General features: G+C 50.7%; 5 protein-coding genes across 5 annotated transcripts; 2 read left to right on the top strand and 3 right to left on the bottom strand.

The window, feature by feature from the left end:
- The first annotated feature begins 140 nt into the window (after positions 1–140).
- Positions 141–2,656, top strand: TrAtP1_001995 (uncharacterized protein). Its single transcript, XM_066111254.1, has 3 exons — positions 141–387; positions 543–1,255; positions 1,415–2,656. Exons 1-3 carry the CDS (start codon positions 252–254, stop codon positions 2,489–2,491), a joined length of 1,926 nt encoding a protein of 641 aa, XP_065967328.1. The 5' UTR covers positions 141–251; the 3' UTR covers positions 2,492–2,656.
- Positions 2,657–2,898: 242 nt separating this feature from the next.
- On the bottom strand, positions 2,899–3,877 carry TrAtP1_001994 (uncharacterized protein; the record flags this gene model as incomplete). Its single annotated transcript, XM_014085091.1, has 2 exons — positions 2,899–3,519; positions 3,662–3,877. The coding sequence occupies 2 exons, from the start codon at positions 3,875–3,877 to the stop codon at positions 2,899–2,901; spliced, it is 837 nt and encodes a 278-aa protein (XP_013940566.1).
- A 1,058-nt stretch (positions 3,878–4,935) lies between these two features.
- On the bottom strand, positions 4,936–11,446 carry TrAtP1_001993 (uncharacterized protein; the record flags this gene model as incomplete). The annotated part of the gene is made up of 3 exons (XM_066111253.1): positions 4,936–4,961; positions 7,290–9,210; positions 11,393–11,446. 3 exons carry the CDS (start codon positions 11,444–11,446, stop codon positions 4,936–4,938), a joined length of 2,001 nt encoding a protein of 666 aa, XP_065967327.1.
- Positions 11,447–12,802: 1,356 nt separating this feature from the next.
- On the top strand, positions 12,803–14,163 carry TrAtP1_001992 (uncharacterized protein; the record flags this gene model as incomplete). The annotated part of the gene is made up of 5 exons (XM_014085664.2): positions 12,803–12,842; positions 12,910–13,090; positions 13,147–13,527; positions 13,657–14,031; positions 14,102–14,163. The coding sequence occupies 4 exons, from the start codon at positions 12,803–12,805 to the stop codon at positions 13,790–13,792; spliced, it is 738 nt and encodes a 245-aa protein (XP_013941139.2). The 3' UTR covers positions 13,793–14,031; positions 14,102–14,163.
- Positions 14,164–17,380: 3,217 nt separating this feature from the next.
- Positions 17,381–17,767, bottom strand: TrAtP1_001991 (uncharacterized protein; the record flags this gene model as incomplete). Its single annotated transcript, XM_066111252.1, has 1 exon — positions 17,381–17,767. The coding sequence occupies one exon, from the start codon at positions 17,765–17,767 to the stop codon at positions 17,381–17,383; it is 387 nt and encodes a 128-aa protein (XP_065967326.1).
- Between the last annotated feature and the right edge of the window lie 217 nt (positions 17,768–17,984).

The following is a 17,984-nucleotide window of genomic DNA, read 5'->3' as shown; positions in this document are numbered from 1 at the left end:
GGCGATTAAGGAAGTGGATGCGATTGGCTCGCTTAGTATTGCGAGTGCTGCGAGTGCTGCGCGCCTGCTGTTAGAAGAAGAGCAAACAACCAAGGTTTTGTCTGGCAAGGCTGCAGCTGATTTCCCCCTCTTTGCTGTCCCCTGACTCTCTTCCTTTTCTTGCCTTTTCGTCTCTCCTTGCCTTTCTTCTTCTTTTCTTCCCATCATAATCATCATCGTCGTCCTCCTCATTGTTTTATCCCATCTTCGACATGGTTGTGATGTCCCGTCCCCGGGCATGTAAGGGGCCGAGCGGAACGCCATTGGCGAAACCGATTCATCTTGGAATCTATCGCCAGTGCGGGATATGTGTTCAAGTCCTAGAGACAAAGGAGAGCATCCAGGTTGGTAAGTAGCGGCATGCTTTCCTCTTTTTATTTCTTGCTTTCCAGCTTCCCTGCGTCTATATCAATCTCTATCAAAAAAAAGAAAAAAAAAAAGCACCTTGTTTCAGAAATCTTTGACATCAGCGCTGACACCTCTTTTTTTTCTTCTTCGTATAGTCTACCGTCACGCTCCGGAAATCTTTAGGTGCTCGCCATCGTTTTTTCTTCGTGAGGATAACCAGTTCCTGCTCAACACATCTCGGTTTGAGATCTGCAAGAAGACAGATTGCATAGTATGTATAGACGCGGCGGTGGATGCAGTGCCAGTTCACAAAGACTGCTATGCCATGGTCAAGAAGCAATGCGCCGACCATGATGATTCTGCCATCAACGTCCGGATATGGGCAGTGGCTGCCTTTAGGCAACCATGGAACAATTCTCAGCCCTTGCTTCTTCCTCATCCCATGAATACCGACGTGTCCTTGATTGAGAGCGTGGCCACGGAGCTTGGAGTGGCAAAGCTACTACTTGGCTTGCCAGCCGAGCTCGTTAGAGCCATACAGGGCTTTTCGGAACGCTCGCTGTTCTGGCGGTTCGTGATAGCACGTACCGTAGCAGAGCACATATCAAAGACTATGGACCAGCCGCTCGCATTGCAGACGACGCCGCTGACAGAAATTGCGGATTGGAAGCGCGGAGCCGCAGTTACAAGTGCCTCTTCCAGATCCCTGCCTCCATTCATCACAGTCAATATCGACTCCGATGGCATTCGCAGCATATCTCGCCAGAGTCGTGCCCCTGAGTATGCAAGGGGACGTCTTACCAACGTCGCATACATCTTTCTGTCTCAAGATGATGACTATACATCCAAATTATATGTTCATAGTCTAGTAAGCTTCTATTCCCCCCCCTTCTTCTTCTCTTCTTCTTCTCTTCTTCTTCTCTTCTTCTTCTCTTCTTCTTCTCTTCTTCTTCTCTTCTTCTCTTCTTCTTCTTCTTCGACATCCATCATCAATTCCGTTGCTAACTAGTATTTTCCTTGTTTCTAGTACGGTCGATGCCGCTTTGTAATTACTCCTGATATGGATCCTCCTCGAATTTGGGAAACTCCTACCCCACCTGCTTGGTCTGCCTGCAACATGTCCATAAATGAAGAACATCTCACCAGGAAGTGGCCACGCTTGACTGTCGCCAATCTGGAAGGGATAACAGGCATAACCTTCTTTCTTATTTATGGAGGCCTCGCCGGCATTCACCTCCATTCCCCTGGGGAACCATCTGCCATGGACACGTTTAACAAATTGCCCAACTCGGTTGGAAAGTGTTGCGTGTGGAACTACGTCCCCATCTCCAAGGGTGATCGGATAACTGGTATTGGCGTCAAGCGAGACCTAGGGAGGCCTTTCAACATCTTGATACAAACGGAGAAATCCGGCCCCATCATCGTGGGATCGCATAACAAGGCCCTTAAAGATGGCTGCTTCGTCCAGGCTGCTCCTCAAATGCTTGTTTATCAGCAACCACAATGGTGGGGCCCTGCGAGAGAATTGGGCTTCCTCGGCACATACTCTGCTGGAGACCCGGCCAAAAAGATGGACAAAAGAGACTTTCCTGACAACAGATACGAGAGTAGCCCGATCAGTATGCACAGCTTTGTCGAAACAATTTACTTTTCTTGGGCACCTCTTGAAAATGTTGCATCTGCAGTCATTTACAGAGGACGGCTCAACGGAGTCACAAGAGGTGTTGTGCTGCACTATCACCACGGAGGATCCCGAGCTCTTGGGCATGTCCGTGTCGGCGTTGATTTGACAGAGGAAATTGTGCAGCCCATTGGAATATGTTACAAGATAGCTAACAGATGGAATCCGCTCTTGGTAGCGAACAACGACGACGAAGACGGTGACCCTGAGAAACCACAATACCGGCGGAGCATTTATAGTGTACGAGTGGAATTCCAGACGGAACTAGAGCACCAGCACCCTCACGGCGAGTGGTGGTGCTGTGAGGCAATGGAGAATAACCTCAAGTTCTGGAGCATGGTTGCGAATACGTTCTGTATTGTGAGGGATGAGACGGATAATATACCGAGTGCCACTTCGATCGATTTGAGTATGTATGAGTAGAGACGGGGTATATGATTGGGGCATGAATGATGTTGTTTGTTGATTTACGACTGATGCGACTTGAGTGGTGTTTCGTTTACATGTAATGTAGTACGAGTAGTTGAGCTAGTTCGCCTTCTACAGAAGGCAATTTCCCTTTAATAGACTGAAATCGATTCTTTGTCATGAAGTTTATTGGCCCAAATGAGCAGCTAAATGATGTAAAGATGTATTGGGCGAAGAAGAAGAAAAAGTACTTGCCGTTCCATATGCAGAGACCGTTCCATATACACGAGTATTACCATATCAACGAATGCTGTCCTACTTGCTGACCAAAAGATTCAAGAGAGAGAGAAAAAGAAGTGATTCAAGACGTTCAGCAACATCATCAAGGCAAGTATCAACAAATGAGAAACAAATAGATACCTTCAAGCGACATTCGTCATGACGGTCCATGGATCCGAAGAGTTACGGATACGATACTGCGTCAGGAAAATCTCTGGCGGCCGCGACCAGTCCAGTCTATCCATCTTGGTCTGCACAAGCTCCTGCCAAAACTCCCGCTTGCTCAGCGGCCTCGTGGGCCAGTAGTCAATGGGCGGTGATGTTCCCTCCACCTGGGGATCCCATTCGTCGGTGCGGCGCTTCATCTCGCGCGCCCACTCGACGTCGTGGGATCCGTTCAAGTCCAGGTGCGACTCTCCCCAGTCGTTGGTGACGTTTGTGCCGTCTATGAGGTCGGTGAGCTCGATTTCATCGCGGCGGTCGAGGCAGCTCTGGAAAAAATCCTCGAGGTTTGGGTAGGGCAGGCCTCTGAGGCTACGGACAATCTTGTTGGGGCGGCAGTCGAGGTGCACGTCGCGGGAGGGCACGATGACGAAGATGTGGGGGAGGTCTCGGATCTGGTATCGCTTGTAGGTGTGCAGAAACGACATTATTCGGGCGTGGGGGACTGGAGAAATGGGGATATAGGTGGTGGAGTATGGAGGTGAGCGGAAGATTTCGTGGGCTTTGGAAGCGAGTTCAGTGGGCACGCAGATTTCCCATTCCTATTGGTAACAAGAGTCATCATGTTAGCTATTCATCCATCAATAACACCAATTGATAAACGCCAAGTGATACGTCGTCCTTTCCATGTACGAAAAAAAAAAAAAACAATATCAAGCTGTCAAAAGGAGAAGTATAGCTCACGCGTCGGTCTCTCGCGGCGCCATAAAACTTGAGGGCAGATATCCCGACACAAAAGCACGGGATATCGTGATTCTCAAGAATCTGTGTCACGCCGAGTATATCATTGAGCCCATTGTCGTCTGCAATCCTAGCATTCGGGGTAGGACTAATAAAGTGTTTCTGGACGCCATTTCTCGGATCGACGAGCGGCGGAGGATGTCGAATCGTTGCAGACATTGTTTATTGCGCAGTCTTCTTTTTTCCTCTCTCCAAAATTAGCAACAAAACGGGCTGCAACTTTGAAAAGGGAGATGAAGAAAAAAAGTGCATGATTGGAAACCCAAAGAAGTTGGCCGGCTTATATATGTTTCAAATGCCAAACTGCGGGTTGTGGGATGACAGGCGTATGGCAATTTGCGGGGGGAGTGCTCAATAGCCTTTGCACTTACATCACTCTATTATGCTTAGCAGATGGCACTTCAGAGAGGCAGACGCCATGGCGAATGCTATCAAGCTGATAACATCAACATTGGGCTAATTGATTCACGGGTTGCTATATGGCTAGCCCGCCCCATGGCTATTCTTCGATTTCGCATGGAACTGCCGGAAGGAATGGTATCGGGGTGGCTGAATGGCTTGCTTTAAAACAATCAAACCCCATAATTCCGCCTCGTTGGGTTCCCCGGATTCCTGGTCCCGACAGGTCCAAAAGGTTCCACCCGTCTGTCTTCCTAGCGTATGCTGCTGGGATACTCGAGATTGTTTGACTGATACTCGAGATTGATTGATGCTGGTGGCCGCGAGTACGTAGCAGTGGTACTGCATTTTTATCAAATCAGGCAGGCTGCAGGCTTAGCTTGACTCTTCTTCTGCATCTCGCCGCGAGATCTGTCCAGAATACGCCCGCCAGAGCTCCATCAGCGCGGCCAGCCGCTGCTCAGAGTCGCACAGTGCACCCTTTGCCACTTCCTCGTCTTCACATGCTTTCAGATATCAAGGAAGAGGCGAACCTGTGGCTAGCAACGCGCCAGAAAGCTGCCAAGAACAGCTTTCGACGCCCCCCTCAATCTTCAAGACTCTATAGTAGAAGCCACCACGGCGCCACAGAGGAAAAGTTCCGCGGGAGCCAAGCAAGCAAAACCCCAACCAATAACGCCTATCGCGACAGTTGTCTGCCTCGATGAATACAATTGACGGTTGGAAGTCGTCACAGTAAAGTCGATGCGTATGATTTTATGCTCTAGGGCCAAGGAGCCAATCAGTGCAAGCAGATTGCAGGTTGACCATTTCGAGCACTAGCTTTTGCCCATCTCACGGTAGACTATCGTCAGCGAACAGTCAGTCACATGTGTATTCAGAACAAGTCTTTTATCGGGAATCAAAGGGGCCTCTAGTCAAATCTGGAAAGCACAAACCTCGAATCAAGTTTGCGGCAATAGACTGGCTGTCTTGCGGAGCATACAGCTACCCTGTCGGTAAATGCGGAGAACCAAAATTCGGCCAAGTTCATGCAGGAGCCAAAGCATAACAGCATCATTTACGGCATTTCTCTGGCGAAAGACGAATTTGCCAAGATTGGCGGATCTCTGAGGCGATATGACTGGCGGCTTGGCAGATTGGAAGATGAAGGAGAAGGGAAGAAATTTAGCAATTATCAAACGAGCAAGAAAATAGGTCGAGATCCAGCATTACCTAAGCTACATCACACATCCAACATATCACACACATATACCAGAGGCACACACTGCTACATTCACGGCAAGACAGGCACAAGAAAATACCAGAAGCAAAATAAGCCAAAGCGTCTCCTTTCCTATTCATTATTGATATTCTGCGCTCATCCAGTTCCATCAGAGTAAAGACAAAATTCAGTAATGGACGCTCCGACCAAAACTACCGCTGCCAATATACAACCCAACACCAAAAGACTCAAACGACAGAGAAAAAAAAACCTGAACTGGCGGATTCGATGTAACAAGTTATTCCCATAACCAGCCATGTTCGTCGTATCGTTCCATTGAAAAAGGAGAAAAACAAACGTCGAATGATTTCCACGTCTAAAGAGTAAAAAGTGATCCAAGGTCTTCCCATTCTGTCCCTTTTGTCATTGCGTTCTTCCCATCTCATTTTGTGTTTCCTCCAGTAGCCCTTTGAGAAGAAAGAAAAGGTTTGGGCACCCAGCCAACCAACACCCAAGAAAAAGAAGTGAACAAAATTTGCTCCAAATTCTCCAACTGATACTCCGATTGTTCATGCCCATCAAGATCAACAGCCCATCCAGTTCATGCAGACGTGTAATAGTATGAAAGTAAAACAAAAAACGAACAGCTGCGTAGAGAATCCAATATCCATGGAATTATGCAGAAAAACAAAAAAAAAAAAAAAAACCACAAAAGCGCCAGAACGTGCATTATCTTTCTTGCCCCTTTGACGAGAGCGAATTGACTCCCCTGAACCGCGAATAGCCACCGTAAGTGTGCAAGCTATAGCTCCTATTGGCAGACCAGAAAAAGATATTGGTATGCGGCATTTGCATGCTGTAGTCGGTTCTATAAAGGACGCTGAAGGCGAAACAAACAAAAGACTAGCCAAATGGCAAAGTCACTAACAGAAGTTAAAAATAAGAAGAGGCAGTAGTAAGAAGAAGAGTAGAATGGGTAAATAATAGGATATCAAAAGTCGAAGCCGTATTGAAGCCATGTTGAAGCAGTATCTGAAGCGTTTCCCAGTGTTCCAATAAAAATGCAGCGCTGCCAAACCAAGGGAAAAAAATTTGAATTAGCCTCCAAAGCATGTTTTTTTTTGTCGCTTTTGTATTTTTGCTTTTACCAGACAAGAAAGACGTGTAGTTGAAAAATAGTGACGAAAGTTTTTAATTTTTCCCCCCTGTCCATTTGGAAAACCAAGCCAGCTTGAAACGGAAAAGAAAAAAGAAAAAAGGCATGTAGCAGGGGATATAATAGATTATCTTTTTCGCGTCCGGAATCATGTGAAATTCTTAAAAAAAGGGGTGGATAAGGGGAATCAAAAAGAAAGAAGAAGGGGAACAAGAACCACAACGATTCAAAGACCAGCCCAAGTGAGCCAACGCCGTTGTCCGCTCTTTCTCTTGTCGCAGCTCATTACTCCAAGACCAGAAAGAAGTTCTTGGCCAATAGCCACGTTAAGGCAACATGGCCAAAAGAAATCCATCCCATGCGTAAAAAAAATCAAAAAGAGGTGAAAGAGAGAGAAAAAATTGGCAAAGTTGACTAAAGAAAACTCGTTGCGCCCTCCCCGGTCCCAAACCGTGATGCTAGTTTCAAATTTATCGTAGTATCCCATAAAGATGCCCCTGTGTGTATCTTGGAGTAGCTCTCTCTCCCTCAAAAGGAAAAAAAAAGGGGAGAGGAAATAAGAAGACAAAAAGAAATCAAAAGACAATATGCCCTCCCAAGAGTAAATATGCCGCATTATGCGAAAGGGGTGCGAGGCTTAGCAGGCCTGTTCGCTCCATTGGTGTAGAAAGGTGTGGTGCGGGAAGAGCCAGCGTTGCTGAAGCTGACCACGGTACCATTTCCATTGTTGGAACTCGTATACGCAAAATAGGAGTCTTGACCTTGTTGATGACGGTGATTGTTGCCGTTGGATGGCAAGCTTGAAAAGTTACTGTTCCGTTGGTTCGTAATGCCGTGGCCGTGGCCGTTGCCGTTGCCGTTGCCGTTGCCGGCGCTGCCGTAGCCAGCCCCTCGTGAACCAAGTCCCGGTGGTACAGACAGACCTGGAGGAGGGCCACTGGCCGCAGCGAAGGCGTTGGACAAGTTGGACGGGGCCGCTCCGTTCATGGGAGGCATGGTTGTCTGAGGGACCTGCGAAGGAGGCTGGCCAGAACGAACGCCAAGCGGGTTCTTGGAGAAGCTCAGGCGGATGCCACCCTTGGTGCTGTTGTGCAGCAACGCTCCGTACATTTCGTTTAGTGCCCGTGTAGCCAACGAAATGTCTTCAAACTCGACAAAACACATGGGCCCGTTCGCTTTGGTACGAAAGCAAAGCCTCTTGTAGCCTCGCTGCTTGCAAAACATTGCCTTGAGCTCCTCCTCGGCCGTATCGACAGGCAGGTTGCCAACGTAAAGCGTGTTGCAGGGAGGATTCTGGTCCGCGGGGTTGACGGGAGGAAAGTTGGATCTTCCGTATGGCACTTGTTGGTTCGACTGTTGCTGCTGCCTGTCTTGTTGCTGGGGCTTTGACAGATGTTGCCTAGGGGACCTGTCTTGCTGATGCTGTTGCGCCTGTGATCGCGACTGCTGCTGCTGCTGTGGCCTTTGCTGCGGCATCCGAGTAAGTGAGTGATGATTCTGTTGCGGCTGCTGCTGCTGCTGCTGCTGCTGCTGTTGCTGTTGCTGCCCACCCCTCATGAATCCATTGTTGCCGTTGACGCCATGAACCGGAGAAGTCAGGGTTGGAATGTACGATGGCAACGGCGGCGGAGCGCTCGTGTTGATGGAAAGGCTCGCCATTTGGCTGGTGGGAATGTTGGGAGCAGTAGCTCTGCGTTGGGCCGGGGTGCCGTTTTCCGCATAGGCAATGGGATCTCTGAGAAGTTCGCTATCATCATCATCGCCGAGCTCGTTGTTGATCATGTATTTGCCCAGTCGGCCGGGCAGCTCGTTAGCAAGGTGGTTTCCAATGGGCGACTGGGGATTGAACAAGTTCTTGTAGTGGTTGCTAGCCTCGGTATCTGGGGCGGCCAGGTCCTGATGGGGAGCAACGCTACCGAAGAAACGGCCCCTCATTGTCGGCGACATTGCATCGTGGGATGGGAACCCATTGCCAATGCTTGGCTGAGGACGAGTAACCGCCGTGGTAAAAGGGTCAACATTGGACGCGGCACTTGGGCTGGCCAAGGGAACGGGGTTAGGCGTCATCCTGTTAGGCGACGAATAGGTAGACGTGCCCAAGACATCAACCAGCATGCTGCCGCTGTTGTTCATGTTGACGCGGCCGTTGAGGTTGGTTTGGGCTTCAAGCGCGCCGTTCATGGATTGGAAATACAGCACAGCAGAGCGATAGCGCAGGTCGTCGGAATTGTTAGCCAAGAGTTCGACGCTGATCAGCTCGTTTGAAAAGACGAGCATGAGCCGCAGGGCATCTTCTGTCGTATTGGCCGACAAGTTCCGGACCAGCACGCGCACAGGCGGCGGCGACTGCGGAGCGAACACATCAAACATGGTGCTCCTGGGCGGCTCGGCCCCAAATCGCTGGTTGCCATTCACGCCGTTGAGGCCGTACGAAGGCGCCGATGAGGAAGGCTGGCCTCTAAACGCCGCGCGGACAGACTGCGCTGTCGGAACAGGGGCCGGGGGGTTGGCAAAGCTGTTCATGGCGGCGATGAGGCCTCCTCGCTCCAGAGGCTCTGGTGATTGCATATGCACGGGCGACAAGCTGGTCCAGGATTCGGGATATTGCATCCACGCAGACGTTGTCGGCGGCGGACGGTTCCTGCCGGTATCACCGCTCATAGCCTTGCGATAGGAATATACGGTAGCGAGAGGCGTTGCCGATGATGATGCCAGGTCGAAAGTATTGCGCATCTGGTGACGGTTAGAGTGCCGGCTACGAGCCAGACGATTTGTGTTGCGTAGTAGAACAACGCAGAATGGTATATCGAGGGCTTGTTGAGGCAAGTGAAGAGCGAAAATTCGAGAGAGAGAGAGGTCGCGAGAGTGGTTTGAATAAAAGGTTCGACGATGCGTGGCCCGGCAGCAGTGCCAATATGACTCGGACAACGAGGCTTTCTTCGGAGCGAAAAAGACGGCGACGTATTCGAGAAACTCTATTCGTGATCGCGAGAGGAATTATACACGTGAATAAGCATATAAAGCTGACGATGCTTGTGATGCGAGATTGAAAGCCAGAGAGAGATGGAGGAAAAGGATCCCGGTTTGGCGCTTCTGCTGCTGTGGCGGCAACAAAGACGCGGCCGGCGATGTGGGTTCGAAGTAGAGTTGCGGCGATGCGGAGCCAAAGAGTATAATTAAAATAACCAGAGGAGAAGAGAAGATAGGCGCCAGAGGAAAAGTAAAATCGCGTGCGAGGCGTCGGCTGGGCGGCGATCAGCTGGCGGGATGAAGTTGGTGATAAGGCGAAGTTGGCCTAAACTTTTGGCGTTTTGGTTGGGATTAGCGAGGTGGTGATGGATTTGGCTGCAGGTGCAGTTCGCATATTTTCTCCTCTGTCCGGGCCTTGGCTTTAGGCCTTCTGGGGCCTTAATTTGGGGGGGGAGAGGAGGGGGGGGGAAAGCCGCAGCTGCAGCCGCCAAAAGGTGGAGGGAGCTAAGAAACCAGGGCAGCGAGAAAAGGATCAACGATGAGCAAGTGAGCGAGTGGGCGAGGGGAATGAGAAAGAGGGAAGATGCTGCCACCTAGCAGCCTGGGTAGCTGGCAGTAGTGCTGCTAATATAGTGGTGGTGGGAGCAGAGTGGTGGGTTCAGTGATGGGAGCAGCGATTAGCAACCAGTGGACCTATGAGCGCGAGGCGTCAGTTGATCGTATTTCTGAGCAGGTTCAGACCGAGCCTATAATAAATATAATTTTTTTTTTGCGAGGCAAGGGGAGCCACTCTTGAGGATCGCTTTCCACCTATTTTCCTGTGTGTTTCTATTTTTCTTGCTCGCACCAGAACTCTCTTTTCACGATGGAGAACAAAACGGCGGGCTACTACAGTCGAGCGTTGTTTTGGAGGGTTGGATGGGGGCTAGTGCGCGGAAAGGGAGGGAGAGAGTTTTGGAGCAGAGGGCTTTCAGCGGCTTTTGCGGGCTCAGACAGCGACGACACGGCGCCCTGGAAAGGGTTCAAGGTTCCCCAAAGGGCTCCAGGAGGGTTCTGCTTCTGGGAGGGTGGCTAAAGAAAAAGAAAAAAAAGCCCAGCGGGGGCCAAATTTCCTCTAGGTTTCGCAGCCAATCGGGGCAGCGGCGCAGCATGTCCCGGCGACGCTTCAGAGTTGAGGGTACCTGCACATCGGCCACTGTTGCGTACCGGCCCTGGCTGCTTAGCCCGTGTTTCGTCAGCGCGGTGGCGGCCACAGTACCAGGCCCTGCGTACCTTGCAGGTACTACAAGTACGAGCACGGCGCTGTAGCCTCCCAGCAGCTGGGGACCGCGGGCTTGAGGCTAGTGGGCGTTGTCTTGGGGCTAAGATGACGCCAGCGAGCGTTCTGTGGCCGAAAATGCTAAAGCCAGCGGTGGTTTTGCCAGCCCGGGAGTGCTTTTCTGGTCCTGTGACGCGACGAGAAACCTTGTTGTTCTCGAGAAGGGGGTGTGAGTCCGCCAGCCGTCTGTTGATTACATAAGATGGGTTGGGGTTGGCGAGAGGGATGCTGCGGTGCAGTACAAGACAAGCCGTACTGTATCATGAAATCAAAGGATGAAGCAAAAAAGGGGTTGCAGAGGACGAAACAAACAAACACAGCGTCTCTCACTCTGTGACAGAGCAGAGACTTGCGGCCCCTTTTTTTCCTGCTTTTTTTGAGTCGTTCTCATTGGTTTCCTTGCTTCTCTTCCAAGGGAACAATGTCGGACAATACTCCGTCCCGTTGAACACTTTTCTCCCTCGGGTGTACACCTTGAGCATTCCGCGCCCTGAATCAACCCCACGCTCAGAAAAGAGGAAATTGCTTTTTTTTTTTTTTTTTTTTTTTTTTTTTTTTTTTGGGGGGGGGTTTCTCTTTTGTGTATCTTGTGGCGGTAGGATATGCTTTCGGCCTCCTTTCGGCTACGGCCGCCAATATCCCACGTTGTTGAGTAACACCGAAAGCCCTGCGTTGATGCATCCACAGATCGTTGGCGATAGAACACGGCTTGGACAGGTAGGTACATGTAGCCTTTCACGTACGCCACATTCGTTCTTTGTGTTTGCGAGTACGCGGGCCGTTGAACTCGATGATGAATCCAAGCCCGTCGGCAACGCACCGTTTGCGTCCAAGCTCCCCAGCGCCGCAACCAGGCACACCCAAGCTCCCGTCCGTGTGCTACTGTACAGGCCGCAAGGGACAGAAGCGGCCTGACCAGCCTGTCCTCTTCGCCTCCGTACTCGCGTACTTTGAATAAAGGCCAGGGCATCCTACCCAGGGAGCTTCTATCGTGCCAGAGCACCGCCCAGTAACACGCCAAGCAGCGCTCGATAGGTCCCAGAGTGGCAGTCCCGCAAAGGGTCAAGAGTGTGTGTGTGGGGTGTCTGATCGGTCCACATACTTGCGGCTAGCATGAGTTGAACTTGTTGCTCATGCTTCATCCTAGGCAATAACACTAGCACTAGCACGCTCCTCGTACTACGAGTACGGAGCCATGTTAGTTGTCGAGTGTAGGCAGTAACGAGATGACTGATGACCAGCCTTTTGCCAGGCAGCAAGCGCCGTGCCGAGTGTTTAGGTTCTCGCGGGGAGGGTTGCTCTGCTACCGCTGTATGCCGTACCACCTGAAAGACTGACTGGTAGGTAGTAGCTACCCCTCCAGCTCGTCGACAGGGGCCTGAGAGAGACCCGGCGAATGCATCATTGGTGATGCAACACTCAAGGTGGCATGGCGCGTTATCATCTGGGACAGACCGTACCGCTTCTGTGTTGCTTTGGTTGATGTTTTTGTCTCACCCGACATTTCTAGAACTCTGGCAAGATCCCTGGCTCCATGTGCGAGCAGTGCTGCCACCAGCATGCAGTACGGCTGGGCGCTGTGGTGTTAGCTTGGAGCGTCAGCTTGTGCTTGCAGCAGGTATAATTTGAACGGTTGTCACCATGTTCAGTTGGTATCAACGAGACGAGCCATACCAGAACAACCATGGCACAGATAAGCGCACAGAATAAAATCCTCTTGTTCATTTTCTCTCTCTCGTTTTTTTTTTTTTTTTTGGTTCAACCCGTTGCACCCATCGCAGGTATAGTATCATTGCCCCTGTCGCTGCATGCACTGTAACGCACCCCGTACGGGAGACAGCCTGGCGGGTGGCCTTTTCAGGTCGAGTTGAGATTAGTTCCTCTGCCACGTATCGATTCGTCCCGTCTATACTGTACCGATACGTAGTTGTCTCCGAAGATTAGAAGCCTAGGTAGGCACGCATCTTTATGATCCAAGATGGAAACAAGATGATGGCGGGGGATGTATGAAGTCTGCGAATAGCATCACCTCCCAAGATGCTCAATCCAGAGGCGAGGAGACTGGTCACTACCAAGAGTCAGTATGCCGGAATGACGTTGCGCTGGGATTTGATTTCAACTTGACTGATCAACCGGTACATCAGCCATTCAAAAGTGTCGTCACGATCAAGACGCAGACAACAGCATTATCTGCCGCGGCAAACGGCCGATGGCCTCGCATCCCGGCATTGCTCATGACCATCCTTTGGCTCACCAAGATGCACGCACGTGCAAATTGCCCATTGGTGGGGCTCCATCCGCACTAAAGTCGCTGCCGACCTTGCAGTACGTGCTAAGCCGTAGACTCGTCAGTGACGCTAGAGGTACCACTCCGTACTAAGATACGCAGATTACGGGGGAAGGCCACGCCAGCCAATCACAGGCCGCCATCGCGACGCACTAGCAAGGCACCTTATGCATGTCAAAATTGCTGCCCTCGTCCAACGTCCAAGTGGCCGCTGCCATTGGACGCTGGCGCGACGGGGACCCCAGTCGCTTCTCATTTCTTCATCGTTGTTACTGAATGTGGACGCCGCCATCTGCTGCAGAGAGGGGGGAGATCATGCCCTAACGAAGCTCGCCCAGCGCCCATCACACCACTCGAAGCCACCGGCGCTTGTCCCTGGCCGGGCTGGCCTGGACCTCTTGCTCGCCAGGAACCCGGCGCTGAGGCTGCCGGCAAGGCGCAGGGGGTCGTTTCTTACAAACATCTACAAGTACTTGTAAGTGCCTACTTCATACTGTGATGGGAGGTAATCGGTTGTGAATCTCGAGCATTCAGCCGTGTCCCTTGTACTTATACATGCTCGCCGTCTCTTGGCCTACGACGACGTGCTAATACTGGCAGCTAGCACCGGGAACGCTCTCTACGGTACTGCAACACGATACGGCCCACCAGCGACTCAATCTGCCATCGACGTGGACCACACGGTCGCAGCAGTGGCCCGCTGCCTTGGCTGGCGCCTCTTCGAGAGGAGGAGAGGCTAGGCTTAGGACAGCATAGCACACTCTAGGCAAAACAGGGAACGAAGCTGCACTCGTATCTGCGATGGCAAAGACCGCGTGGTGAAAAGCCGTCTTTGGACCAACGGTTTGCTGCCAATACTAGGCAGTAGTGCTGCTGCTGCTGCTGCCTCGCATCTCACAAGCCAATTGCTGGCGATGGCGAGGCATTTGAGCTGAAAAAAACTGATCCAAGTCCTAGGTAATATAGAACACAGATGCTGGTGAGATGCTGCCAGGCCCTCCCTCTAGGATCTCGCTCCGCGATCACGGGCTAATATCTTACTCGTACAGGCACAAGAGATATTGCTCGCGCTTCGTACGAAACGAATCTAGTGCAGTGGGTTTTGCAGCAGCATCGCGACATCCCCACTTTCCGCTGTAGATACAGTATATGTACCTAGTAAGCACGGGAGCCGTCCGTGGTCCGAGTTGCAAAGCAGATCGACTGGGAAACAATGAGAATCAACAAACCAGTCAAAATCCACAAGCGGGGGTTGGTTCAGACAGGCTGAGGCGCAAGGGCATGGGATATACGATCCACCTTTGCCTTGGCGACTTTATTTCTCTGGCAGGCGACGGAGACTTTAGGCTGCGTCTGATGGCACCTGCAACGAGCAAAGGAGACGGCGACTATAGCTCTGGCGTCTTGTCAATGCTTGGTAGACAGAGTATACGGCTTGTGATGGCCCTTACAACAACCTCTATGATAGCCTTCTGGAGAGATATAGGGCTCTTGGACGCGATATCCCTCCGAAATATGAATGCCAGAGTTGTTACGTACTTTACTGAAGCATACCTCGATACCAAACCGACTATAGTATCTAGCACTTACACCATGCTATCTACAGAGGCGTTATCCATCCAGTGCTTACCAGCAGTGGTATTATCTCTCATATACTACTGACCATATTAAGAAATAAGCACCCCTTTGAGTACCTACTGTACATATATGGTTTCAGCCCGAATCTACGCCAACGTCTTTCATGCCTTCTAGAAAAACACGCGGTCGGTCAGCTATCACCTATTAATATCACTGCGCCTCGAAAGAATCCCACGATGCGATTATGATAGGTGTATCTATTGCATCAGATGGCGCATGCAATTACTTGTTCTAGCAGCAGTATCTGCTTGCTACAACAGGTACCCAAACGCAGTGCCTGATAACAGATGGCAATCCTCACCATTTCTGCCTGCAGCAATACCGACTCGGAGGTACCTGTTTGTGGTCACGCGGTTGGCCCATCGCGTCCTGCCTTCCATTTCCATCAACGTCTCACCTATTCACTATCATTACGCCCTTTTCTTCTTCTTCTTTTTTTCTTCTATAGCAAACAACATTCAACTCCTCCAAGCAGTTTGCTGCTCTCATTTCCCTCTATATCCCACACACACGATATTCTCTCTTACTTCGACCCGTGTCCCAACTGCTCAGCCACTCGCGCCATGCTAAGAATACGGCACGCATTGATTACACAGCTGAATCTGGCAATGCGCCTAAATGGTGCATTTAATGGGTCTCTTCTCTTTCTTGCTCTCTCTCTGCCACCCCCGTGACGATGCTGCCGCTTGTTACTGTTGCTCCTGACTAATAGCTTTGTCGTCTATCCAGAATTTCTCAGAGTCTCTGGTCGTTGGAGCAAGTGCCAGACAGGCAACCCGCACTTATCTCGACAATCTACCTTCTAGCGCCTTGGATCCTCAGCCTCGGCAAAATGGATGGATGGCTCAGCTTCTTGTCCTTCAGCCCAGTTCAGCCCCGTTCAGCCCCCGGGAAGCTTAGCAACTTGGCATGTTCATGTTCATGCTCAGGCAGCGCCCTGTGCTGGTTTTTGTCTTTGTCGTTTCAATTCCTTCTTCTATCTGCACGACGACCTCGCCTAGTGTTCTTGCCTTTTTGATTGCTGCCGCAAACTCCTTTCTATATCCCGTATCACCCATGCAGCCCGGCTCTCGGCCAAGCGAGAAAATGGAAATCCATGACTAAAGTCACAGTCTCTACCGAGATCTTGATCACTTTCGCACCCCTGGTTGTCTAATTCCCATCTAGTATTGCAAGTCGAAGTGGGCTCTATATCTCATCTACCATCCCACACAAGAGAGAAATACGCCGACGTCAAATCGACTACTGCACGCAGAATAACTCGAGACCCTTCCGCGGTCTCTGACACGTCTGATTAGAGCTCTACTTCGTACCATCGAGCACATTTCCATGCGCGGGTCCTCTCTGCGAGACATGTCATTGGCCATAGCTGGGAGCAGACGACGCGCTACTGTGTGTCAGCCCATGTCTATCACATTTCTTCACCTCGCATCCACACACACTCCATGACAGGATCAATCCTGGAAGAGTATCGGCTGCTTGGACCGCCCAAGTGGATGGATACAAAAGCATGCAAGTGGACTGGGTACTTTGCTGGCTCTTTCTAGGACTTGGGAAGGCTGCGTCTCGGCCAGTGGCCGACACATTGAGCCCCCCTTTTACGGTGTGCAAAAGCTTTGGCGATGCCATCAGCCAAATGCTGGACACCGTATTAATAGTAATACTCTTGCCAGCAAATTGGATTTGAGAAACTGCTCGCGGCTCGTTTGAGCAGCCAGGATTTGGCACGGAAGCACAGGAGCAAATGATACAACTCTGCTTAGCATGAGCAGTGCCCACGCGTTCAACACTTGGTCTCTCTGTCTAGCAAGGGCCAGTGAACAAATAGAGGAAGACGTCTACGGCATGCACAAAGGGTACTCTGGCTCCAAGTCACGAATCACATTAACCTCAGCCCGTCCTCATGACACCCAAAAGCCATTTGCTCGCCACCATTCTTGATTTGGTCTCAAGTTTGTGCGATGGCAGCCAGGCATCCACCACGTCCATCATGTACGACCGCAGCATTGGTCACTAGATCCGATCCGACTTACAAGCCATGCGGGCAACGCTGCTTTCAAACGAGCAGCGCGTGACTACAGACACCCCGCGTAAGGTAACGAACGCATAAGCAACTACTGCCCGGCACATATCCTATTAGTCGAGCTCCTTTACTTGGAAGCATGCATCTGTCTCGTATACTATGCTGCATTTAATCAATCACTGTGGCGCGGACTCGGACCCAGATGCTACAGATGTCTATTTCTGAAACATTTGGCGTTCTAGTATTGCAATCACTATATCACCCCCCCTGAGAAGAGATAAGCCGAACCAAATATCATCTGCCGTATAGTCTACATCTGCTTGGCACATTCTAACCACTGTCTGCTCGTGCTAGCGTCACAGCCCAGAGAGGAGGCGACGCTGCCTATCACGTTCTCCTGCCTCTCTCGTTTTCTCTCGCTCTCAGTCTCTTGCTCTCTCCCCCCTCTACGTCTCCCTCCTGGTGAAGCTGTCTTCACCATATCTAGTGATACAATGTCCAACCCTCACGTTCGCCGCTGCTTTTCCACCTTCTGAGGCTAGTCTTGTGTCTATTTGGCTTGTAGTTTCAGCACTAATATGGCAGAGTGGCGAGGAAACAAGATCAGCACTCAAAGTCAAACTTTTCATTATTACTATTATGAAGATTTGGGATCGCTACCTAGACCTCATCCGCCGTTGTGGCACACGAAGTGAGCAAGTTTGAATCCTTTGACAGTTGGCAGCGCAATGACCTTCTGCCACACACGGAATTCGATGGGCGTGTGACGAGTGTCAATACAAGCGCTGTCTCTTGATAGCATTCGATTATCCTCGCAAGACCGAGTGGTCCGCCCCAGCCGGGCGTCTAGTGGCAGCGATAGACACCTTGCTTGGCATCGAGAGTAAATCATACTGCTGGAATCGAAGTAACTCTTTCTCCATGTCTGAATTGTCGCTAATTCATAAATGTTGGTCGAAAGAAAGACATTTGCCCCCAAGTCCACCTCACCTGCTACTATATATCTCTTCCATTCAACAGTTTCAGCTACTCTATCCTCATCCGCTCCCGCCATTAATTGTCTATAACATGGCACCACACTTGGGAATTTTATCGCAAGTAGTGACAATATGCACTGTACCACCCTTCGCAGCCTCCAAGTTGCTCACTTCCATCCACATTGGCGGAAAATGTTGCAATGATTGCCATAAATGTCTCGCCAGATGTCATTTCCCATCTTCGTTCTAGTGCCTAGTTTCATCTTACACCTATCAATAATCTCTCAGTCATCA

This window comes from Trichoderma atroviride, chromosome 1 (genome assembly GCF_020647795.1).
Source record: "Trichoderma atroviride chromosome 1, complete sequence".
NCBI classification, from domain to species: domain Eukaryota; kingdom Fungi; phylum Ascomycota; class Sordariomycetes; order Hypocreales; family Hypocreaceae; genus Trichoderma; species Trichoderma atroviride.
The sequence above is the reverse complement of the archived record's forward strand: the minus strand, read 5'-3'. Positions and strand labels throughout refer to the sequence as shown.